Consider the following 26713-nt stretch of genomic DNA (forward strand, 5'->3'; position numbering starts at 1 on the left):
CCAACTGGCTCACTGACAGAACCCACACTGTGAAAGTAGCAGACTCTAAATCCAACTTCAGACCAGTGACAAGTGGAGTACCACAGGGTTGAGTCCTAGGTTCTCTCCTGTTTGGTATATACTTCTCTGAAGTACAGGCTAACAATGTTCGCAGATGACTGCAAACTAGGAGTGATAATCAAAACTCCTAACGATGTGTGCATCCTACAAAAGGGTCTCGCTGAGGCAGATGCCTGGTGTCAAAGCCATGGCCTCAAGCTCAGTGGCAAAAAGTGCGTTGTCATCCCTTTTGGTAAAAACTGTGTACCCATGAACTACCACATAGGCGGTAGTCTACTTAACACCATAAGTTTGATAAGAGACCTTAGGACACGGGTGGACAGTAGTCTCTCCTTTGATAATCACATCACCACAGTAGTCAGGAAATCCTTCTATATGGCACACCTAATCACAAAAGGTTTCTCATCCAGGAAAAAAAGAGGTCGTCGTTCCCATCTACTCATCTCTCATTAGACCCATTATAGAGTACAACGCCCCTTTAGGTATGTACCTCTCAAGACATCTACAACAACTGGAAAGGCCACATAAATACCTCACAAAGTGGATCACTGGCCAGATGCCGTACGCAGACAGTCTCAAAAAACTCCTGCTTTACTCTGTTGCATATCGCCTACTCAGAGGTGATCTCTGCCTAATATACAAAGCTGTATCAAACCCAGAGCTATTGGACATGCTCCACTTAAAGAAATCCCAATCCCTCTGAGCTACACGCTCTAGGGACCTAAACCTGGTCACCACCATAAACAGAGCATGCTGGAGGGGTAGATTCCTGTCCCAGAGACTTCCCATACTCTGGAACAAACTACCTATCTATATCAAACAAAGCTCCTCATTAGCACTCTTCAGGAAAAATCTTGATTGGATGTAAATTCTGAGCATAAATTCACCCTGGGGATCACTTCTGTGGCTCTGCTTGACAGGGGCACAGGAAGATAATTTTCTTGGGTGGCAAAAGCCAGGGTACCATTTGGCTAGGCTTATATAGGCCCTAGGGCCAGTAGCCTAGTACCTACCTATGAAACTTATATGGTAGTGAGTACCACAGGGAACTTTTGGCCATATTTGATCAATGGGGCTTTGAATTGATGAAATTGCTTATTTTATGTAACAAACAGGTTAATGGTTGAAATAGATATTATTAATAACCAAATTTAACAAGACCTGTTTAATATGGATGAACACATGGATAGGTTCAACCAGATTTGTGATGAAGTTGACAAGTTTTTTGATATTTCAAAAAATCTAAAAAAATAATGATCTTGAGAGGGACAGAAAAGAATGTGTTTAATGAAGTTTATCCTTTGTATAAATTAAGTTCTAATTTAAAGGAGAATGTTGTAATGGAGAATTTCAGTGAGAATTGAAATAATGGAGATGCCTATACTTCTGTTTGTAGTAACAATAATGAAGAATCAGGTTTCAACACAAACCTGGATGACCCTTTAGAGTTCCACAGCTTGGCAATCCAGCAGATTAATGTAGAGGGGAACAACACAATGGGGAAACCACTCAAAACTTAAAGAAAGGAAGAAGGGGCAGGGAAAGGGGAAAGGAAATAGTCATACATATTTCCTTTGTCAGCCCGATTACACAAGAGGGTATTATATTTAAGCTGGTGCAGCAGTAGCGTTGTCGCCTCACAGCAAGAGGTTCTTCCGTTCGATTCTCGGCTGAAATGCCTTCTGTGTGGAGTCTGTATGTCCTCCAAAGACATGCGTGAATGAAGTGCCTTTCGTGAAGGTTGAGTCGAAGCTGGCACCGTAAAATCTACACCAATCATTAGCGGACGGAGTTCTAACGGGAAAAGCCGAAAGAACAACTATAGTAACATTGTTTTGAACCACGTTCATTTTTTGTTGATTTGAAGCTGTACTTGAAGAAAGTTAACTCTAAGATTGTCTTTGACACAACTACCATAATGAACAGTAGTATGTTCTACAAGGAAAGTGTTCTCACTCCCCCTTTACACCTAGTTTTACAGCAATTTGAGTCTTTTGTTGAATTTGAACTCTGTAATTTGAATGCACCTAACACCAAGAGACATTTCAGTCTTTCTAAAGATGAAGGTACATTGCTGAGTGAGTTGGTCCATAACGCAGACATTACACTGAAATCGGGTAAGGATAGTGGATTACTCATAATGGATGCTATTGATTATTCGGGGAGAATGTTGAATACCCTGCATCAAGGTGACATGTACTCCCCAGTTTCCAGGAAAGAAGTCCGTATTTGCTATTGTAAAGTGGGCTTTATGTTGAACAATTTGTTAATGCAGAAGGTTATTGATTACAAAACCATTTGATTTTTTTGACCAACAAAAATCCACATAACCCCTAGTTTTTTGGCATCGCTAAAGTGCACAAAAACATACACCTCCCACCTTTTCTCTACAGTTTCAGCTAGTGGATGGAAGACTTGTCCCTTAGCTATGTATATAGATAGGAAACTAAAACCATTCTTTAAGGACAGATATATTATTTGTGACTCACGGGATTTCCTCAGTAGGCTTAATGCAATTCCATTTAGGAAAGACATTTTGTTTGTGACTATTGATATGGTAGATTTACAGTTATACCACATGATTTAGGTCTTGCATGGTTTGAGGACAGTACAAAATTCTGTGATTTTTCTGACCCAAAAGGACTGTTGGATGTGAATTTATGGAGGTGGTGTTACTACATTTTTGTGTTTTTTGAAGGTGATCATTTTAAGCAGAATAATGCTGTGGCCATGGGGGCAGTGTGTGCCCCCATTTTCACCAATTTAGTCTTGTATGAGTGAGAAAAACAGTTTGTTGTGTATTCAACCTTTTTTAATAATTGCTATTTATGTACAAGATTCCTGGATGATGTATGTGTTTTGTGGACTGGGACCAAGGTTGAATTGATTGAAGTTTTGGAATACTTTCATACTACCACTTTCTGTTCACTCATAACTTTTTTGTGAGGGAGTGTAATTACCTTGACTTAACTGTATTTAAACATAGTGGTTTACAATGATATACGTCTAAGATTTGTCATAAACCCAGTAAGTAGCACTTTTCTAAATTAAGCCGCGGTGGTACAGTGGTAGCATTATTGCCTCACAGCAAGAGGTTCTCCTGTTCGATTCTCTGCCTTCTGTGTGGATTCTGCATGTCCTCCCCACAGTCGAGTGGCCTCCGAAAGACATGCGTGAGTGGGTGTGCTTTCGCTGAAGGTTGGGCGTCGGGCTGGCAACTCGGCACCATAAAAATCTACTTCCAATCATTAGCAGACTGGAGTTCAGCTGTGACGACCCCTAACCGGGAAAAGCCGAAAAGATTTGAGTAGTGTACACCCCATTTCACAAAAAGGGAGTGTTATTAAAGGTCATTTGGATAGGGCTGCTTGAATGACTTCTTTGTGTAATGATTTCATCACAGAGTGTTGTGAACTAAAACATAGATTTCTTCAGAGGGTCTAACTGAACAATTACTGGAATCCATCATAGTGGAAGTTCTAACTGGTTGGGGTGGTAAATACACCCCAATTTCAGGGAGCCCCATTATACAAAAACGTGCATCTGGGGAAACCTGGAGTGTAAATTCTGAGCATAAAAATATGGATACGTTCCCTAAAGTCCTGTGTTTAGAATGTAATCAGGACTAGAAGAACATAAGTGCCGTGAGTAAATGCTGGAAATGTTTTAGTAACTTTCAGGGACCCCCAAGGTGTTCGATGAACCTTTTGAAACTTGTATATAAAAAGGAAGGGTATTATTCTAAAAGAAGGTGCAGGTATCCTTAGGTCAACAGCCCAATAAGAAGTCTCACTGAAAGTCTTTAACGCAGCTTTATTAAATAAAAGCTTTCCTAAAGCAGCTTCCTCAGAAGAAGTAACCATTAAAAAAAATACTGACAGGAAGTGACATGACAGCTTGACATCATAGTTTTAAAAAACTAATAACAATGCTTAAAATATAAAATCAACAACTTTTTTTTAAAAATACAAGTTAACAAGTTGTTATTAATATATTACTTCCACAAGACACTATAAATATGTAAACTAAAGTAGCTAGTGTAAGAAACTTTTCAGTGTCAATGAAAAATACCTACTAAAACACTTCAATACTTAAAATGGTCAGTACTAAAATGTGCAACACAGTGTTACCTATCTAAGGTAACTTCTTAATTTTAAAACAGCTAAAATGTTGCTGTTTTCATTAAGTCCTGGGAACCTGAATGCATCCAATTTAAGTTGCCATTCAAGTTCCCGGACTTCTAAAATTAATGGGATAGGACCTCCACGAATAGTCTTGATCTATGCACATAAAAGAGAAACTATGTCCTGGATAAGCTATAATATGCTTGGCTAATGCATTATTCTTCGATTCTTTTCTAATTGCGTAATCATGCTCGTAAAAACGATCACGAGCCCTACGGTCAGTTTTCCCTATGTAGAAACTCGGGCAACAATTGCAAAAGGCAGCGTAAATCACTGATTTTGATTCACAGTTAAATTTCTGGTAAATCCGGTATTTCCTATTTCTTATGGTAAAAGAATTACCAGTTTTTACTACTCTGCACCAATTGCAAAAACCACAGGGGTACATGCCTTGCCTACTAGATTGTATGTGTGGTAAACTCCTTTGTAGTAACTCTTTTACTATGCTCTAGTATAGTGACCACTAGCCATATAGGGGAGGTTCCTACAACAAACATTAAAACACCTTATGCTCTGAGTTTTATCACAACATTTAGTGTAAACTCCCAGGATATTTGGTCAACTATATTAAAAAATTGTTTTTTTATTTCTAATAACAATTTCCTAGTAGAAAAACTCGGACACAGACCTCAAGTAGTATACAAGAGAGGTAATAACCTGAAAGAGTTACTACAAAGGAGTTTACCACACATACAATCTAGTAGGCAAGGCATGTACCCCTGTGGTTTTTGCAATTGGTGCAGAGTAGTAAAAACTGGTAATTCTTTTACCATAAGAAAATGGAAATACCGAATTTACCAGAAATTTAACTGTGAATCAAAATCAGTGATTTATGCTGCCTTTTGCAATTGTTGCCCGAGTTTCTACATAGGGAAAACTGACCGTAGGGCTCGTGATCGTTTTTACGAGCATGATTACGCAATTAGAAAAGAATCTGAGAATAATGCATTAGCCAAGCATATTATAGCTTATCCAGGACATAGTTTCTCTTTTATGTGCATAGATCAAGTACCGCATACTATTCGTGGAGGTCCTATCCCATTAATTTTAGAAGTCCGGGAACTTGAATGGCAACTTAAATTGGATGCATTCAGGTTCCCAGGACTTAATGAAAACAGCAACATTTTAGCTGTTTTAAAATTAAGAAGTTACCTTAGATAGGTAACACTGTGTTGCACATTTTAGTACTGACCATTTTAAGTATTGAAAAGTGTTTTAGTAGGTATTTTTCATTGACACTGAAAAGTTTCTTACACTAGCTACTTTAGTTTACATATTTATAGTGTCTTGTGGAAGTAATATATTAATAACAACTTGTTAACTTGTATTTTTAAAAAAAAGTTGTTGATTTTATATTTTAAGCATTGTCATTAGTTTTTTAAAACTATGATGTCAAGCTGTCATGTCACTTCCTGTCAGTATTTAAAGCGCGTTTTTTTTTAATGGTTACTTCTTCTGAGGAAGCTGCTTTAGGAAAGCGGTGAAAACGCTGTTTACTTTTTATTTAATAAAGCTGCGTTAAAGACTTTCAGTGAGACTTCTTATTGGGCTGTTGACCTAAGGATACCTGCACCTTCTTTTCGTTTTACAACGTTTTTTCCTTACTTGTACTGGAAGGGTATTATTCTGCTAGAATGAAAACTATAAATAATATGGTACATACAAATGTGGCACCTGTAAGCAGAGTTCTCATATAGCCAGTGTGGCATCCATTAACATCCCTTTGAGAAATAGATATGTCAGATCCCCCAGTGTTTCGATTGTAATAGTGCTGGAGTGATGTACATTGCTGTATGTGATATCTGTGGTTCATATTATGTGGGGGAAAAATAGAGATCTCTCTAAGAACTCATATGTGAACATTCTATATGACATTAGTAAAAATAAGGAGTTCAACACACTGGCAAAACATTAATCTGAAGTAGTTTTCATTTGGTGAGCAACGTATAGGACCCGGATCCTGCACGGATCAGACTCTGCCACATACACCAGCATTATCTCCCTTTTCCCGTCAGAACTAGTTTGCTGCTTGTGAGAGACAGCAGCATGGCTACAGCTCCAAGCACCCTTTATTGTAAGTTTAGACCTTTTTGGTAAACCTTTTTATCTTCCTTCTTCCTTAGTGTCCGTACTATCTCTTTTTCCTACCCTATCCCTGTGCGCTTCACATCGGTTCTTGAAATCATATTGTGTGTGTGCTTGAGTGAGTGTTCCTCTAGCCAGGCTCTAGGAAATGTACAGTGTGTGGCCATAAGCTTCCCCTTCTGATGGCCACACTCTGTGTTGTTTGGGTGTAGAACACTTAGAGACCTCCTGTTCGATCTGATAGGGTTTCAATCCATGTGCCTTGATGGACCGGAGGAACAAGTTGATTCTGAAGAGCCTCCTTACTTCGGAGGCTTTTACTGCCTCCCACACCCCAGCTTCTGGGACTCAGCCTCCCACCAAGAAGTCCAGGGATGGAGAAAAGACACAGGCTAAGGAATGGGACAGGCTAGGAAATGGTCTTCTGATTGCTCTTCTGTGGTCAAGCCCCCGGCCAAGTCTAGGCTGGATCTGACCTGGGGATCCCCTCTACTCTGGTCTCCCTGCTTTTCTTAAGAGTCTGAGATCTCTTGGGCTTGGTCCCCTCTTTCTGCCTTCCCTCGGTGCTACTCCAGACCAGTGTCGGTGGCTTCCTCCATCTAGTCCTCTCGTAGCCTTTCTGAAGCTGAGGTGGACAGGATGATGCGGCGGTATATCCTGACCCAGATTCAGATGGGAGTCTTGTTTGCTCCTTCCCCCTCCGGGGCTGGTAGCATGCAGTCCGTTTTCCTTCCCATTGCTCCTTCTCCAAACCAACCTCCAGTTTTGGTGGTGTTGGGTCTGCACCAGTGGTTCCAGGTACCTCGATGGCGACCATTGCCCTGAGTGGTTCGGCTCTGACTTTTTCAGAGCTGACCGACACTCTGAGTTGTTGCCTTGGCATCAGATCCAAGGGGATGGTGTCAATTTCGATGTTTTCAGAGTTGGCCCTTCCTATCGGAGTCTCTGAGCCTGGAGGTTTTGCTCTGACTTCCCCCTTGGCACAGAGGGTGGTGGATCCGGTTTTGCTCACTCCTGCTGCGGGGATTCATTCACCGTCGGCCTTCGATGTGGTGGAGAGGGTTCTCTTGGTCCCTTTGAGACCCTTGGCACTGTCATCCTCTGAGTCCATACTGGCTCCCTCTCTTTCTGGGCCAGAGTCTGCCATCCTGCCCCTTCAGGGACAGCCTGTTGCCACTGTGCTCCCGGAGGCTCCACACGGGAGCTCCCTGAAGTTTGAGTCTTCCCCAGAAATCCTCTCTGAGGAGCTCTCTGGAGGCACTTAGACTCCCCACCAGAGTCCATCACTGGAGATACTGACTTGTAGGAAGGGGAGGGGTTCCCCTGATCACCTCTGGAAGATGTTTTGTCTCATCATTGAAATCCTGCGCCAATGAGGAGGGTGGTCTACCCAAAAGTCCAATCTGGCTGAGTCTATGTTCCTGGAGGCATTTGGCACAGGTCCCTCTATCTCCTGGGTGTCCCCTCCTGTGGATCCCCTTGTGGATTTTAATTCATCCAGGGCATGGAAAGAACTGGATATGGTTGAGCCTATTCCCAAGCGCCTGGACAAAATACTCTGTGCTCCATTGGATAGGCAACATTTGTCGAAGGGATCCCCAGTTGGCTACCAGAAAAGAGCTCACTCAGGAGAGCTCTGCGGTCCATCCTCTGGACTGAGAGTTGCGACTGTGGACTGTTTTGGGAAGTGGGCTTATGAGTCTGCTACATTTGCATTGCATGCACTGAACTACATGGCACAAGTTATCAGACTGTAGCGGGGCCTGGTCAAAGAGGTGCTGAGTCTGCCCCGGGGTCCATGTTGGCTGAGGAGAAAAAGGTGTTCTCCTCCAGTATGGCCACCCTTACTTCAGTATCTAATACTTCCATGAGGCTCAGTATCTAATACTTCCATGAGACTCCTATCGGACACTACAAAAGGAGCCTCTAGGGCTGCCAGACCAGGCATAGACATCAGGCTTCACGCCTGGCTCCAGCTTTGTGCTTTCTTGGAGTCCAAGGTGTCGTTCATGAATGCCCCCATGATGGTTCCACTCTTTTTGGCAAGACTGTTCAAGATGCTTTGGTCCAGAGTGAGAAAGATGGGAAGACCTTGTCTGCGGTCAGGATTCACTTGTCTACCCTACAACGATCCTTCTCTAGGAATCAGCGTGTGGTGAAGGTGTGGTTCTAGAAATCTCAGGGCTCTTCCCATGATGCTCAGGACTCTCCTTCCCCCAGAGGCAGGGGGGGGGATACAACAGATACTGCCTTGTGGCAGAGGGGGCCTGAAGATCCAGGGGTCTCGGGATTCTTTCCCAGATCGACCCTCGCAGCAGCTCTGAAGGGTTGCCAGACTGCTAGTCTCTGGAGGCAGTTTGGTGATGTCTTTCTCTGCACCCAACAGCTTGGGAGTCTGTCACTGATGATCGTTTGGTTTTGCAGATAATATCCATAGGGGGTACTCTATCCCCTTTCTTCAACCACCAGTCCCTCCCAAACACCTCCCGAATGTCTCACCCATGCAACGGGAGCAGGCAGCCATAGAAATTTCCAAGCTGCTATAAAAGTGATCCAGCCCGTCTCCCCAAACCAGTCCAGAGCAGGCATGTATTCCAGGTTCTTTTTAGTGCCGAAGAAAATGGGGGACTTGAGACTCATTCTGGATCTTTCAACCCTAAACCTGTCCGTTGCCAAAATGAAATTCCAGATGGTTACTCTTCAATCCATTCTACCCTTCCTGTAGATAAATGTCTGGATGTGCTCGGGGGATCTCCAGGATGCATGCTATCACATCAAGATGAAAAGGCGCTGTTGGAGGTTCCTCCGCTTCCATCTGGGAGCCAGTCATTTTCAGTTCAAAGCACTCCCGTTTCAGCTCACCATTGCCCCCATGGTGTTCTCCATAGTGATGGTGGTAGTGGCTGCTCACCTGCAACTGCAGGGGTCTCGGGTCTTCACCTTCCTGGACGATTGGCTCCTTTCTGCTCCCTCCAGGCATAGAGTGTGTCAAGCCAGGGATCTTTTTCTCAAAACTACTCACTATTTGGGCATAACCATAAACCTCAACCAGTCCCAGTTGGCACAAGTACATGTTCTCGATTTCATTGGGGCTCGGATAGACACTGTCCAAGGCAAGGGGTTTCTGCCTCCGGACAGACTGTTGTCTCTCTGACATCATGTCCCCTTACATTCTTCAAGCCAAATGTCCCCAGCATATTCGCTTCTTTAGGCATTGGGGTCCACTGCTGCCACAATCACTGTCATTCTAATGGCACGTCTTCATATGAGAGTCCTCCAATGGACTCTGGCAGTTCAGTGGTCCTTGCTAGACTTTCCCTTATCACATCTGGTTCTATTATCTCAGGGTTGCAAGGATTCTCTCTTCTTTGGTGGCTTCAGTCCCCGGACCAACTTCTGAGTTGTCTGTTCATTTTTCCCTCTCTTGCTATCACAGTGACCAAGCACGCCTCCTTGCTTGGGGGGGTGGGGGGGGGGCATTTCATGGGAAGAACAGTCCAAGGCACATGGTCTTCCCTGGAGACCTATCTGCATATCAGTATCCTGGAGATGAGAGCAGTGCTTTTGGCGTTACAAGCTTTAAATGCCTATAATCTCCAAGGGACTATTGCCATCCAGATGGATAGTGTCAGTGGTCTGGTACATCAACCAACAGGGGGGCAAGATCTTACCCCCTTTGTCGCAAAGCCATGAGACTGTGGGAGTGGGAGATTTTCCTCTGGCCATTTTCTGGTAGCAACACACATTTCCGGGAGGTCCAACATACTAGCAGACAGGCTCAGCAGATCTATTCTGATGTCTTACGAGTGGTCTCTGAATCCTTCAGTAGCGGAACAGATCTTTCTAAAGTGGGGGTCAGCCTTAACTGTGATCTGGTCTCCCTGCCTTCCCGTGCGAAGTGCAGTGAGTTTTTTCCCTCTGAACCCCCATCCAGGGGAGCTCCCCAGAGTCGCAGTAGTTCATGCTTTGTCCTCCGGTGTACTATATGCCTACCCCCCCCTGCTGCCTCTGATATCCAAATTCATTCAGAAAGCTTGACTCGGCTGTGGAGTTCAGTGATCCTCATTGTCCCTTTCTGGCCTCACCATGTTTGGTTCCCCTCTCAGTGGTCACATGCAGTGTGTTCTCCTTGGACGTTAGATCTGGTTCTAGATCTGATTACACATCCCTCAGGGATCCCTCACCCAGACTTGGTCAGCTTGAAGCTCACGGCTTAACTGCTCCAATTCCCTTGGTAGTTTCCCAGGCTGTCTTCTGTTAAGATGATTTTAGTGGCAGCTCACAAATCATCTACCAGTAAGCCAGGAAGGTTTACTCTAGTAAGTGAAAGCGTTTCTCGATCTGGGCTTCTTAGCATGATCTGGATCCTTTTACTGTTCCAGTTCTGGCCCTTTTGGAGTTTTTGGCAGATATTTTTAATCATGGAGCTAGTTTTTCTGTGGGAAAGATAGAAATTGGCAGCAATCTCTAGTTTTCACTTAGACGAGAATTCGGCTTCTTTGGCTTCTTTCAAGCTTTGTAAGGCCTTTTTGAAAGGTACCTTTCTCCTTAGGCCTCCAGTTAAGGACCCAACACCCCCTTGGGATCTCACCTTGGTGCTACAGGCTCTGGTTTCTCCCCCCCCTTTGAACCACCGGCTAAGATTAAATTGTAGTTCCTGTCTTAGAAGATTACCCTTTTGATTGCAATTACCTCAGCCAAGAGAGTTTTGGAGATCCAAGCCTTGTCTGTTAAGCCCCCCCCCCCTTGTATGGCATTTCATAAAGACATGGTATCCCTGCGGACAAACCCATCATTCCTGCCAAAAGTGGTATCAGAGTCCAGTATTTACAAGGTCATCAATCTTCCAGTTTTCTTTCCAAATTTCCAGAATAAAGGAGAATACAAGTTGAACTTGCTTGATGTTCATAGGCAGCTGCGCTTCTAACACTATCCTTTTGTAAGTCTGAGCAAATTTTTGTTTCCTTTTCTAAACCCTTCTTGGGAAAGCATGTCTCTAAGGTTACTATTGCTCAATGGATTTCTGAGTGCATTTTGTTGGCCTATCGAGTCAAAGGGTCATCTCTACCAGGGCATGTCCAGGCATATTCCACCAGGTCTGTTGCTACTTCTGTGGCCTTTTGATCCAGGGTTTCCTTGGATGATATCTGCTCTGTAGCTACCTGACCATAATCGCACACATTTATCTCCCATTCTAAATTGGATCTCCTTTCCAGGGGCAGGGCATCCTTTGGCTCAGCCGTGCTGCAGAACATCCTTCCATGAGGACCTCCCAGGGTTCATTGATAGCTGGGGACTCTGTCCCACAGGTTGAAGACCAAATGAAAGCAACAACTTCAGATAAAGTTATGTACTCACCATAACATTCCATCTGAGTTGTTGCTTTTCATTTGTCTTCAACCTTCCCTTCCTTCTTCCCCCTGCCCTGTGTGGGCTGTATAGTAGACCAGATGGTAGAGGCATAGTCTCTCTATTCTGTCTAGGTTCTCTCTCTCTCTCTCTCTTTTGATGAGCTTTGTGGTAATGCCAGGTTTATAGGCATGTAGTGTAGGTTGGGGTGCTGCTGTTATGTGACAAACTTGATCTTGGGGTAAGAGGGAGACCGCCATTATGGGTAGTTGAGGAGCTTGGATCCAATGCTGGAGTATGCCACCGAGTCGGATCCGTGCTGGATCCGGTTCCCACAGGTTGAAGACAAATGAAAAGCAACAACTCGGATGGAACGTTATGGTGAGTACATAACTTTTTTTTTTATGTAGTGATGTTTGGTTCAAATTTTGTGTGTTGGAAGTTCAAAGGTATCTTAGGGGAGGCCAAGTGGGATGGTACCCTGGAGTATAGAGAACTATTTTGGCAGCTGTCCCTTGAAGCTAATCATACTCAAGGTTTAAATGAATCTATTTCTTTGCTACCAGTTCTTAAGATGAAATCAGCCAAGTTGTAATTTTTTATGTTCAGCTCTGGTTTTAAAATGTAATATTTTATTGTTTCTAACCATACCTCCCAACTGTACCGAATTACTCGTTTTTTACTGAGTTTTGGGGTCCAAATAATGGGGTGCCATGTTTCTCGAGTGGCACCCCTTTATTCCCGATTATTTTTTTTTTATTCTTTTCTTTTCGTGCTTCGGAGCTGACGTCATCACATGCGCGATGATCTCAGCTTGTCAGAATTGAGCTCAAGGGCTAAGCTGTGAGGGTGGAAACGTCTCTGCTTTTGAAGTTAAGTTTTTAGTTACGAGTGCGGAAACATCTCAACTTTTTGGACTAGCTGCGAGTGCATGATTTTGCACTTGAAATTAAAGTCTTTGGGGCCATTTCTGCTAGTATTTGCTTTGAGAAGCATGGAAACAAAACTGCTTTCAGGTATTTGAACTTGCTTCGTGAAAGTGAAATGGATCTGTAATGTGCTTTCTGTTTTGGTAGTGAGTTTGTTAATGTTTTGAAATAATTGTACCTGTTGGGACTCAGAATTCAAGTTCTTCATTTGAACTTATTGTGGTTCCTGGTGGTTTAGAATTTTTCTTCTCTCTTCTTGGAGTGTTTGGTTATTAAGCAAACATGAGTGTAAGCCTTGTCAACCTTTTTATCCTGTCATCTTCACAGATGTGACAGCACATTCGTTGAGTGTTTTTGTGATTTATGTATGCATTTCGTACTCCATTAGGTTGGCTAGTCTTTACTTTCCTCAGCTACAATATGAGGATGGGGGCAACGTCAGGAAGAGACCGTATGTGTATGAAAGTAGAAAAGAAATGCGCATGCATCTTCCTTGCGCTTCAAAGTTGTTAAGCTGTAGTTGAGTTATTATGTTTGATGTTTTGGTGTAAAATACTTAACGTGATTAAAGAACATAATTCTAATTTGTAATAGAAGAAATACAACGTGTCAGTCCACTGCAGACAGAAAAGCTTTTTTTTTTTTTTGTCATGAGAATCTGTGCAATCCTAGCTTGCCTTCCCATACGATATGTGTAAGTAAAATTTTGTGAATTTCAGATCCCATCTTCCTTTCTTCAGATGGATGAGCTTAACTAGAGGATCATCAGTGCACTACAAAGGGCTCCGATTTACAGCCCTGTGGGAGGGAAGAATGCATCAGTGCATGATTATACACCCTTTAAAAAGCTGTGAATGTTTACACTGAACATCCTCATGACCATAGTGCTTTTTGTCTTTGTTGGCAGAAAAAAATTCAAATACAATAGGTGAAGTCATGGAGAAGCAAAAGTAACACATTTCTGAAGAATGTGTCATGACTTCATTCAGTCCCAGAATGGTGTGCAGATGCACTGAGGACGATGACTATGATAGAAATGCCACAGAGGAGAAGACACTGCAATGCCTTGCTTTCTTAATCTGTGATCGTATGGGGGTCATTCTTGGGAGGAAAATGCACATTGGGGGAAATGAAATACTGTGTTTAGGGAGTACTTGTAAATTGTACGTCTTGCTTTAGTATTTTGCATAGTATGTAAAAATGACTGCATTGATTGTTTTGTCAAGCATTAACTTTTTATCTGTACAGTATTTGGGATGTGAGTTAGGCCCAATCACTGTGAGAAACCAACATAATTTATATTTGTGTCTTAACCCCATTTTTAACCTAAAACTGTGTTAACCCTAATTTATTTATACTTTGACTGGGTTAGTACCACAAGGCCAGTGGCCTCTTATCAGAAGAGACCAGAGGTGGTGGTCATACTGACCAGTCTAACCTTAATAGTTTGTAAGGATCGGTGTTCTATGATTAGAAGACTCTAGGTTAAGAAACATGATTACAGTCAGGTTCTTTTCAGTTGTCTTTAATAACATGAGCATCAGACACAGTGCTGCATGATTTTTGGATGGCTGTTGGTAAATATCAGGTAATAGTAAAGATGTGGTTCATTTAACAGGAATATACATCTCTCTACCCAGTGCTTTCAGAACTGGAAATCTGGTGTCCCAGCTAAAGTTGTCAGATATGGATTCCTTTTACAAATCTTAGGACAATAGCTATGATGCTATAAATTATGAAAGTTTGATAGTGAATTTGGAGCACATAATCTGATTCTGCAGTATCTCTGATTTTGCAGTATCTCAGGGTATAGTCTGTTCTTACAGTGACTTTGGATTTAGTATTGTATGCAGGTGTGTGGTGATAGCAGTCCCCACAGCAAGGCTTGATTCTGTTTTGTCTCTGTCCTGTCAGAAATGTAGTTCTGGTCAGATGCTTGATTTAAAGTAACATCAGGTAATTGCACCGACAAATATCGTGCATAGAAATGATTGATGTCCTTCAAGGATGCATCTGCAGTCCTAACATATGGGTTGTCCTGCCTCAGGCAGCCCTTCGGTCGGCCGGATTCCAAAGTCTGGGTCTGGCCTCTGCTGATGTCGCACTTCACCCGACGTCATAGCTGCTGTGTATTGGGTATAAAGGCATCAGACGACGCCATTTTCCTCAGTCTTTCTTGCCGCGTGGTGCCCGAAGCAGAAGCTGTTCACAAGTGCCGATCGGTCAGATCCAGAGATTTCTACTACCGAAGACTTCTAAAAAGCTAAGTACCCCGTTGGGGACTCTTTCTTGCCTCAGCCGATGTCAGAAAAAGTAAATAATTGTTTAACTTGTGGGAAACAAATACCTCATAAGGATTTCCACTCTTACTGCCTTCCTTGCTTAGGCCCAGACCACGACGTATCAGCTTGTCTAGCCTGTGCTTCCTTCAACCGACGGACACTTAGACGTCGGTCGGAGTTTGCAGAGGAGTTTTTTGGTCCCGCTTTTGCTTACAAAATGCCGTCGGAGACTCTGACTTCACAATTAGCTAAAAAGCGTAAGGAAAAGGACTGACACTCGCGGTCCGCGGTTTTGGCTGAAACCACGGTTAAGCCAACCGCGAGTGTCTCTGTTTCGGCTGAAACAGAGTCCTCGGTTCTTCCTTCGGCCGAAAGCATGCCTCCGATAGCCGAGGCCTCACAGAGCATGGCTGAATCTGCTACTGAAATTTCCCCTGCTGTAGCAGGCACCCAGGACTTATCAGATAATATTCCTTTAGACATATCTACTCCTGCACGTGGAGATGCTAGGCCCCCTGCATCTATGTCTATCAAGGCTTTTTCTAGGGCTAAAGCAGCTAAATCCTCTAAGGCCTTGCCTGCTAAAACCCCCTCACACAGGCCTACCTCTAGTTCCCAAATGCTCAGCCTGGCTGAGGATCTCATTTCTTTGATCAGGGGATCCCAACCTCACCCAGACAGGGCCTCTCAACCCCCTCCAGAGAAGAGGCCTAGAACTGAGCCCCCGGATCCTGTTTCTACAGACTATTCCTTGGATGATTCAGAAAACTCAGACCCTCCAGAAGGCCCATATTCTCCTTATGAGGATTCTGATGCAGAAGACTCCATTCCTTCTGCTTCTCCTCCTGAAGAATTTTCATTTGGGGAAACCTTACATGCTATGAGAGAGCATTTTCAATGGCAGGGCCAGGATTTTTCAGATTCAAGGAAAAGGCTAAGGACCTTTTTACATTTACCACAGCATAGGCCTTTAGCCATTCCTCCAGTACTAACAGTTGTTGATGATGCATATAATGATGCCTGTACTGCCCCTGACTCTCTTCCACCGGCCCCTGCCAAGCCCGACAGATATTACAGGGTCCCGGACACACACTTTCACTTGTATAAGGCTCCTATTGCAGATCCTGAAACCATTTCACAGGGCCCCAAAGCTGTAGCAACTGCCTCTGCCAAAAACCCCTCCCCTCTGAAAGAGAATCTAGAGCATTAGAGAGATGGGGTAAAAAAGTTTATACTTCTGCTACTCTTTTGGCCAGGGCCTTAAACTGTCAATTCCACATGATTCAGTATCAGGAATTTTTGTTAGACCAGCTAAATAAAAAACTGTCCTCTCCTGAACCTATAGACCGTAAGTCCCTTCAGGATTTGGTACATAACACTCAGCAGGTCAGTAATCATTCCTTAAAATGCGGCTATGATGCACTGGAGGCTTCCTTTAGATCAGCTATGACTGGAACAGTGATTAGAAGGCATGCCTAGTTAAAAGAGCAAACCTTACCAGACCATGTTAAGTCAAAGCTCCTAGATGCTCCTATGGAGAAACAAAGTTTGTTTGGCTCCCCTGCACAGCAAGTGCTAAAGAAGGTGGAAGAAAAAGCAAAATCTGTCCAAACAGTCAAGGATTTCTTACAGGTCCAACCTCCGAGGTTTAGTAGAAATTGGCCTTCAAAGAATTGGTCCTTTCCAGACTCCTCCAGAGCACAGAGGCGCAGAAATAGGCGCCCAAGAGGCAGAGGTCAATCCAGAGGTGCCTACAGGGGATGTCAGTGGCAGCCTAACAACCAGAGAAGTACTGCCACAGATTCAGCTACGACCACTTCCACAGGACAGACGCAATGACTTGGCTCTGATACCGCCTACCAGGGAGCAACTGGAAGCACCCTTGGGCGGAAAGCTAGCCTTATTTTCCGTAAACTGGCATTACATTACAGGAGACAAATGGATTTTACAGACAATAGACAAAGGCTACAGGTTTCACTTCCACACTCTACCAAAAAAGAGAGGAATGCCAAACCTACCACCAAACCAAAAAACAAACGCTCTAGGACAAATCAACCACCTACTAAGGATGAGAGCTATAGAAAGGTACCGCCTATGGAACAAGGGCAAGGATTTTACTCCAGACTTTTCCTGGTACCAAGGAAAGAAAATCAATGGAGGCCTATTCTCGACCTGTCCGCTCTGAGCACATACCTCATTGTTCCAAAATTCAAAATGCTGACCCTACAGCAACTTCTTCCCATGCTGGGCAAGGAGTCTTGGCTGGTGACTCTAGATCTCAAGGAGGCATACCTGCACGTCCCTATACGACCAGATTGCAGAAGATACCTCAGATTTCTTGCAGGATCAGAGCATTATCAATTCTCAGCATTGCCCTTTGGCTTATCTACTGCCCAAAGTATTCACGAAATGCCTGGCATCAGTAATTGCTCATTGCAGGCTTCAGGGAATTCAGATTTATCCATACCTGGACGACTGCCTAATACAAGCGGACAACAAGACCAAATTAACAAAAGATTTGGAAAAGGTTATACAACTGCTGCAAGCCCTGGGATACACAGTCAACATGAAAAAGTCAAGGCTGGTACCATCCCAAAGGATAACATTCTTGGGTGCAGAACTGGACACATCAAATCAGATGGCATTTCTCACAGCAGAAAAACAAAAGCAACTACCACTCTATTTCATGGCATTAACAACACAGATCCAGCTTACAGCAAGGAAAGTCCTGCAAGCCCTGGGTTACATGGCATCCTGCATAATATTGATTCCGCATGCCAGGCTGCATATGAGAAAGTTGCAATGGTACCTAAGGAATGTATGGCCTCAACACAAGCACAGTCTAGAAGCCCAGATTCCAATAATTCCATGCCTGAAACAAGAATTCCTGTGGTGGGCTCAGGCCTGTCAGTTAAACAGAGGACTGCCTTTCCACAAACCTCATCCAAGCCAGACTATCACCACGGACGCCTCAGACCTAGGCTGGGGGGCACACATGGTGGACAAGTGTATACAAGGCCTATGGACACAAGACCAGCTGAATCTACACATAAATCAAAAAGAGATGCTGGCAGTGAAACAGGCAATCCAGACGTTCAGACCTTTTCTTCAACAGGGTCACTTGCTGATAAGGACGGACAACACCACAGTCATGTGGTATATCAACAAACATGGAGGTACACACTCATATCCTCTATGCCGGATGGCAATGGACCTGTGGAATGTGGCCCTGAACCTCAACATTCCACTCCAGGCCAAATTTGTGCCAGGAAAAGAAAATTCACTAGCAGACACCTTAAGCAGAACTACCACGGATGCCCACGAATGGATGCTGCATCCAGACATCTTCAAAACCATTACAAAGAAATGGGGACTACCAGAAATATACCTGTTCGCATCCCCACACAACCACCAGTTGAGGAAATTCTGCACAAGGACATACCACCCACGTGCTTGGAAGGTGGACTCCCTATCCTTCAGTTGGGAAAACCTGACAGCATATGCATTCCCACCTCTTCCTTTGATGCACAAAGTGCTATTGAAGATCAAAGAAGATCACCCAAGGATAATCCTGATAGCTCCAGACTGGCCGAGGCAGCATTGGTACCCGCTACTGAGGAGTATGTCTCGGACACACGCATGGCCTCTACCTCTATGTCCTTTACTTCTAACACAGAACAACTACAGGATCCTGCATCCAAACTTGAAAACATTACAGCTAGCTGCTTGGAATATTACATAAAACAAAATAACCCAGATTTATCTCAGAGGGTTAAAGACAATATCCTGGAGGCTCGCAGACCCTCCACAAGGAAGACTTATTCAGCCAAATGGAAAAGATACCTCATTTGGAGTGCAGCAAAAGGAGAAAATGTATCATTAGCAAACATAGCTAACATCCTGGAATACTTAGCAGAACTTTTCCACAATGGCCTGTCTTATTCCTCCATTAAGATTCATGCATCAGCAATTTCAGCAGAATACAACATGGATCCTCCAGTCTTTTCTCGTCCTCTACTCAGGCAGTTTCTGAGAGGAATTAAAAATGTAAAGCCTCCAAGGAAGCCACCTTTGCCTACATGGGACCTTAACTTTGTGCTGGAAAAGTTAACACTTCCCCCATTTGAACCAGCAGCAACAGCAGAATTACAGTTCTTGTCTTGGAAAACTGCTTTCCTGCTTGCAATCACTTCAGCAAGAAGGGTTTCTGAATTACAGGCATTAATGGCAGTACAGCCCTTCCTAATCTTCCATCAGGATAGAGTATCCTTGAGAACTAACCCTACCTTTATGCCAAAAGTGGTCTCCAGAGTATCATTGAACCAAGCAATCCACCTACCAACATTCTTCCCCAACCCACAGAACAGGGGGGAAAGACTACTACATACCTTGGATGTGCACAGGCAATTACGCTACTATCTGGACAGAACTAAGACCAACAGAAAAACTGACCAGCTTCTGGTAGCATATGCAACAGGAATGGAAGGAAAAGCAATTTCAAAACAGACCATCTCAAAATGGATAGGAAATTGCATTAGATTTTGTTACTCTTTTCATGGAAAGACAACTCCAGAAAACATCAGACCTCACTCCACAAGGGCTACAGCCACTACTACAGCTTTCCTACGAGGAGTGGCTACCAAAGACATTTTAGAAGCTGCTACTTGGAGCTCCGTGCATACATTTGCCAAGCATTATAATCTTCCTTTATACTCCAGATCCCGAGCAGGTTTTGCAACTGCTGTTTTGCAAGGGATCTTAACTACACCATCATTAGATTAGTGCCTCCTCCCCCAGTTTGGCTATGGTATTCTACCCATATGTTAGGACTGCAGATGCATCCTTGAAGGACATAGTACAGTTTTGTACCTACCATAAGTGTAGATGTCCGAGAGGTATGCATCTGCAGTCAGGATTACCCGCCCTCCTTCCCCTCTGTGGTACTCCTAGGGTATTTGCCCATCTTGTAGCTAGCTGGGGGAATCTTTTATGGTGTATTTGTTTGTATATATGTATATACATGCTTATGTTGTTTGCTCTCTACTGTTTGGAATCATTTGCATTTATCCAAATTTAGCCTTCCTAGAGGGCACCTGGCATCTGGGGCAAGAAACACTGAGGAAAATGGTGTCGGCTGATGCCTTTATACCCAATACACAGCAGCTATGACGTCAGGTGAAGTGCGACATCAGCCGAGACCAGACCCAGACTTTGGAATCCGGCCGACCGAAGGGCTGCCCGAGGCAGGACAACCCATATGTTAGGACTGCAGATGCATACCTCTCGGACATCTACATTTATGGTAGGTACAAAACTGTACTTTCTTGTAGGTCATTTTTTTCCTGGAACAGATTTTTTTGCTGGGTCTGATGTTCTTTTTCAGCCAGTTTAATAAAACTTAGGTTAATGAATATGCCAGTTCCCCTTACAGACTATTACAGTGTTATGTTTTTCTTTGCTGTATACCTAAAAACATTGCAGCATAAGTCTATCACTTTCCATCACATTTCTTAGAGGAGGAGTATATACAGTAACTTGTACTTTTTATATTGAAAGTAACATGCATATTATATTATAAAAACACATTTGTGTAGTGCACATATTTTATTTGTCCCTATTTTGGGGCTGTATATCCCCATTATTGGCTTTGTCCAGGTTTTTGTGCTAAGAGGTTGAGAGCTATGGTGAGAAGTGAGGACTGAATTCACTAAGTGATGGCCATTTAAGTTTCAGTCATCCTGTTTTTCTAGAATCTGCTGATTTGGCATAGTGGTATGTTGCTTTGACTGTAATGCACAGGGTCCTGGGGTCAAGACTTGGCAGTGAAATGCATGGTGGTAACACATTTTATTCTATCAACTTTCCAAAATTATACAAGCAATGTTTAAAATGTGTCCCTGTTTTTGGCCTTTTGTGCCCCCCAACAAAAAAAAACTGAAATTGATAAGTGCGAGAAGCTGTGCAAGATGCCTATGGCGTACACTACTGTCATTCTATTTGTGTGTGTGTGTGTGTGTGTGTGTGTGTGTGTGTGTGTGTGTGTGTGTGTGTGTGTGTGTAAGTAGACTTTTATGATGGAAATGTTCTGAATTGGGCAGTTTTGTCATTATTGGTTCATGCATTTTGTTTCATTGCTTACTGGAAAAATGTTCAAACAATAAATTATAAAATGCACTCTAAGTCTAACAAGTGTGCTGTATTATACAAGGAATATAATTTAATAAAGTCAGGAAGGTGTATCAAAGAACACATGTATGTTTCCTATTTTGTGCACAAGCCAGGGGCCTATGATTTGAAAACAGCCCAAACGTAATCTGTATCCACCACTGGCCAGATGCATTTTCTTTGGATGTGGTGTGGGTTTCAATGAATCTGAGGGTTTCAGTGCTGATGAATGTGAGTTTCACGGGCAGAGAAGTTTTAATGCCAAGTCTATTTTCATTGTGTTGCTTTGTTTAGCAGATATCTGTTAGTGTTTGTGCATTGTGCTATAAAATGTAAAAATAAAATCAAAATAATCATTGTAGAAGTAATGCACACGAGTGTTTATAATAAATGGGGTGAAATAGCCAGGTAATGGGACATTGGAATGGCTGCAGGGGGAACTCTGGTGCCATATTTTGGTTGTCTGTTCTTCAGTTTGCATTGGAAAGTTGGTATCCCACAATTCCACTGGAGCGGGCAGGGTTACTTAATTATGTGCCCAAATTCTATGTTAATCAGCATACAGATTTGTACCTATTTTTTATGGGCCTTGTCCAGATTTTTGATGTTTCCAGGTTGAGAGGTATGTTTCTAAACTGTAACATTGCACTGCATTTTTATATATATTCTTAATTGTAATCAATTAATTATGGTACCAATTTATTTAAATGCAGTTCTAATATAGTCCTCTGTGTACTAGGACGAAATTGTTTAATGGCATTTTAGCTTCTTTTCATATTGGAATAAAATTGATTATAGACAATTGGTGGTTTATTTTATTGGTTCTACATGGTGGAAGTGAGGTTTATCAACTGGAGGACATATTTTTCATTTATTTACTGGCTCGTCTTGTGGATTTTTTCTTGTCTCATATGTGTGTTGGCAATTCCAAGGCATATCATTTCTTCTGTTCTTTTTGCGTTCCTCTTGGGCTGCATTTACATGTATAAATTTGATGCTTTTAGTCTGTAATACTTTATCAAATGGGGTACTTTAGTTGTTTGATTTGCATAATGATTTCATTAGGACTGTCAAAGAATTGCAATGCTTGCATTTAAAGATAAGTATTGAAGATAACAGAAAGTAAGAGAATGTTTTGTGTTGAATTTCTGCCAAAAAGTGTAGTTGGCCATTTGCAAATGTTAGAGCTGTGAAATGTCAGTAAATATTTCTTGTAAAACACTGCCTTTATTTTTTGTTTTTGCAGGTGGTCCATGGATCTTCACAGTGCCAGTAGTCTTGTTATTCAAGCCTTGACCCAGGCCACCAGCCAGGATACAACAGTACTTAAACCAGCAGAAGAACAGTTAAAGCAGTGGGAGATACAGCCAGGCTTTTATTCTGTGCTTTTGGTAAGTATCTCTTTCTTCTGCTTAGCTCTTTACATTTACTTTGTTTCAACAATTGCATAACATTTTGTACTACATAGTTTCAACATGTGATAATACTGAACATATCGTGTACCACAGCATTTGATGCAAAAACCTCAAGTTCCTGCACTGTGGATTTCAACTTACATGGATTGCTGCTCATGTGCTAATTACTGGTTAGCTGGAGCATCAAAAATCAGGTACTCTACAGATATGATGATTAGAATTCCAGACAGCTGAATGAAATGATGCCACTTTTTGTGTCATTGTGTAATTGTATTTATTGTTGCATGTCCTTTCTGTACTGCAGACAACCAGGAGCACTGTGCACTTGAATCTACACATGGTATGCTGTCTGAAGCAGTGTACTGTTAAAAATACAGGGATTTCAGCTGTGGATGAAAATATCCGTAACAGACATGCTAAATGAAACAAAGTGCCAGTTTAGCAAACTGCACTCCCTGTGCTTTGAAAAATTAAACCAGTAGATGTTACAGTTGATTCATTTTTAAATGAAAAGGATGCAGCAACATGCAGATTCCACATGAGAATGTCAGAATAACTAGTCTCTATAAAGTGCATATAAATGCCTTCCCATTGAAGTGTCCATTTGTTTGCAAAACATTGTGTAAATGTGTTTCTATTTTCAAGACAAAACAATTTTTTTTCTTTGCTTGTTTGTTTGTGTCTTTCGGCTTTTCCCGATAAGGGGTCGCCACAGCGGAACTCCGGTCTGCTAATGATTGGTAGTTGATTTTTACGTGCCGAGATACCAGCCCTGACGCACAACCTTCAACGAAGGTACACCCATTCACGCAAGTCTCCACGCAGAAGACACTCTAGCTGAGAATTGAACCGGACAGTGTCTTACTGTGAGATGACAATGCTACCGCAGCACCACCACCGCGGATCTCTGAGGTATATCATAAAAGTAAATTTACCACATGGTACTCGGCCCCAGCACAAGTTATAATGATCTCCAGTGCACACCTTTCTGTTTTGATTGTGAGGCAAATTAAATAAGCAATGACAACACCGTCTGCAGCCTGCACCCACCCACAAACTACAACAACATCATTGTATTCACACCTCTGTGCAGGACTGGTTTTAGAACGGGTGTAGTTGAGGACAGACGCACCACTAAGTCCATGTCAAAATCCATTTATAAAGCCTGGAATATGCAGGCCACTAGACCCCCTAGACGTTCTAAAGATCCGAATGCACTGTGGTATATTTTAAGCATTTCTGAAAGATAATTACTTAACTTTTTACTGCATTTTTGTGTGTTCATTCACAGCTATTGGACCACAGTATGTCCTGTCATTAGGCAGCCATCAGGAGTGTGTACTTAGCCCCCCCCTCCCTTGTGTATGTATTTGCAGGTGCCCAAAAGGTAGGTATGTAGTTGACGAAAGAGGGTGTAACTTGCTCATGTGGTTAACATATTCCCTTCAATAGCCCTGCTTGCCTTGCAAATTGTTAACATCTCAGCTGGTCCTTCGTCTGCACTTAAGGTACATAGATGGGTTTGTGTGCATCATTGCTGGCTTTTGGTATACATCATTTTCAAAAATAACCTAACTCGTGTGTTTTGTATGTTAGAAACAGTGCTCTGCAGGGCATACAGGCCTTCAAGGGAAATAATGAAACACTACCACATGCAGAATGACTTGGATCCCCTGAACAGATCAGTATAATGATGCTAAGTTTATCTTAAAGACTGATATTTGACATTTGTTTTCTGGCTTTGCAAATATCAATCCCTTAAGGTCATTATGTTAGATGTATTTAAGTGTCATTGTGTCTGTGACATTCCCATAATTGTTTTGAATGGTTTGACAGTACTGTTCTTTGGCAGGGCATTATTTCTGTTAAGTGTAGCTCAGGGGTCATGTTCTATGTGAAAGTGCTAGCAACCTAATAATGTTGTTTGGAAATGTATTTGCTTGTAAAGCCATAGTTCTGTTCTTATTCACTGATTGATTCAATGTCATTTTGAACTAGCTGATGTACATGATTGCATTGACTGTTTACCACAAGCACTGTGAATGAAGCCCACTTTTTCTCTCCCACCCCCATTTCTGATCATCTGAGTGCTGTTTACCTTAATACATAACAAAACCACACCCACTACTACTAACCATCACAAACATTACTCATCACATTTCGCACCCTTTCTCTTCCAACCCTGTCAGTGGTATGTTCTCTTATTTGATAAATGCCATCCTTTAGAACTACAGTAGTAATTTACTCACAACTTTTTCTCGTATTTCACAATGTCTCTACTATGAGTGTTTCATTTTCTAAACCCTTTCCTTACATGAACTAGTGCTGTAATAACTAACCCTCACTTCAGTACCCAGCACCCTGGAGTACAGAAGTCTCTGAAATGCGTTCTTGTTTAGCTGTCACAATCTAAGGCATTACTAGAACTTACTAATCAGTGTATTGTCACCATGGAACCCCACCCCTTTCAGCATCTGCTCTTACTAGCACTCTACACACCATACAAAAAGAATCTGACCATTCCAAAGTCTCTCTAAAAATTACCCCAAACAGAAGTGAACCAGGATCCATACATTCTAACCCCAAATCCAGACTTGCCTTTCCGAGCACTCAATACCAAGGGGATCATGAACAAAGTTCATAGGTTGGTACTAGGCTATCGGCCCCAGGGCCTATACAAGCCTAGCCATAACAATTCCCTGGCTATTTCTTCCCACACTATTTACTTCCCTGGACCCCTGTCTAGCAGGGCGACTGACGTAATCCCTAGGGTGAATTTCCTTTCTCCCATCCAATCATCAAGGCTCCTTTTGAAGAGGGCCAAAGAGGTGCTTTGCTTGACATGTATGGGCAGTCTATCCCAGAGTCTGGGGACCTATCCCTCCAGCATGTTTTGTTTATTGTGATGACAAGGTTTAGATCCCTGGAGCTTGTGGCTCTGAGGGATTGGGATTTCTTTAAGTGTTAGCATGTCCAACAGCTCTGGGTTTGACATGGCCTTGTATGTTAAGCAGAGATCGCCTTGGAGTAGACGATATGCGACAGAGTATAGCTGGAGTTTTTTAAGGTGGTCAGCATAGGGCATCTGCTTTAGGCCTGTGATTCTTTTAGTGAGGTATTTCTGCAGCCTTTCCAGTTGTTGCAGATGTCTTGAGAGGTACATACCAAATGGGACGTTGTATTCTATAATGGGTCTAATGAGGGATGAGTACAGTGGGACAATGACCTCCTTTTTTCTGGATGAAAAGCCCTTAGTGATGAGGTGTGCCACATAGAAGGATTTCCTGACTGTTGTGGCGATGTGGTTATTGAAGGTGAGACCACTGTCTACCTGTGTCCCAAAGTCTCTTATCACACTTTCAGTGTTTAGTATACTGCCACCTATGTGGTAATTCACTGGTACATGTTTTTTCCAAAGGGGATAACTATACATTTCTTGGCACTGAGCTTGAGCCCATGGCTCTGGCACCAAGCATCTGTTTCTGTAAGACCCTTTTGTAGAGTATCGACATCATTTGGGGATTCAGTAATGGCTCCCAGTTTGCAGTCATCTGTGAACTTTTTTAGCCAGAGTCCCTTAGTGTTGGCCTGTACATCAGAGAAGTAGATGCCAAACAAGAGAGGTCCCAGGACTGAACCCTGAAGTACTCCACTTGTCACTCGTCTGGAGCTGGATTTGGAGTCAGCTACTTTTACAGTGTGGGTTCTGTCAGTAAGCCAGTTGGCAACCCATTGAGTGACGTAGAGATTAATGCCCAGCTTAGTAAGTTTATCTGTGATTCCAGAGTGGGGGATGGTGTCAAAGGCCTTGGCGAGGTCCAGATAGGCTATGTGGACTGCCTTACCCTTGTCCATGGCTCTGGAGACTGATTCGAAGAGGTCAGTCTGGTTCAGGAGACATGATCGGCCCTTCACGAACCCAAACTGGGTGGGGTCCAGTGTTTTAAGGTTGCCAATGTCTTGGTTTATAAGTTCCATGATAATACATTCCATGGCCTTGCTGATAATACGCTCCTTGGCCAAAAAGACATTTTCCACAACATTCACTCACCTGATGTTCTAGCAGTAACAGAATCCTGGCTTAAACCAAGACCACCCTAGTTTATTACTCTTCTTCTGAGTCTATAACTACACTTTTAATGCCAGACCAATGAATAAAAAGGGCGGAGGAACACATCTGTTGTACAAGTCTCAATTAGGTATTACAACAGTAGCTTGAGTCCAAGTCACATGTGACACAGATC

General features: G+C 42.8%; 1 protein-coding gene across 1 annotated transcript in view; it reads left to right on the forward strand.

The window, feature by feature from the left end:
• The window catches only part of IPO11 (importin 11), a gene marked incomplete in the record, with an annotated part of 3749854 nt that overhangs the window by 178272 nt on the left and 3544869 nt on the right, over nt 1-26713 (forward strand). Inside the window, 1 exon segment of the mRNA XM_044063824.1 lies at nt 22301-22445. Coding sequence (XP_043919759.1) covers nt 22308-22445 — 138 coding nt within the window.

Source organism: Protopterus annectens, chromosome 2.part2 (assembly GCF_019279795.1).
Source record: "Protopterus annectens isolate FY-2018-M chromosome 2.part2, PAN1.0, whole genome shotgun sequence".
NCBI lineage: Eukaryota > Metazoa > Chordata > Ceratodontiformes > Protopteridae > Protopterus > Protopterus annectens.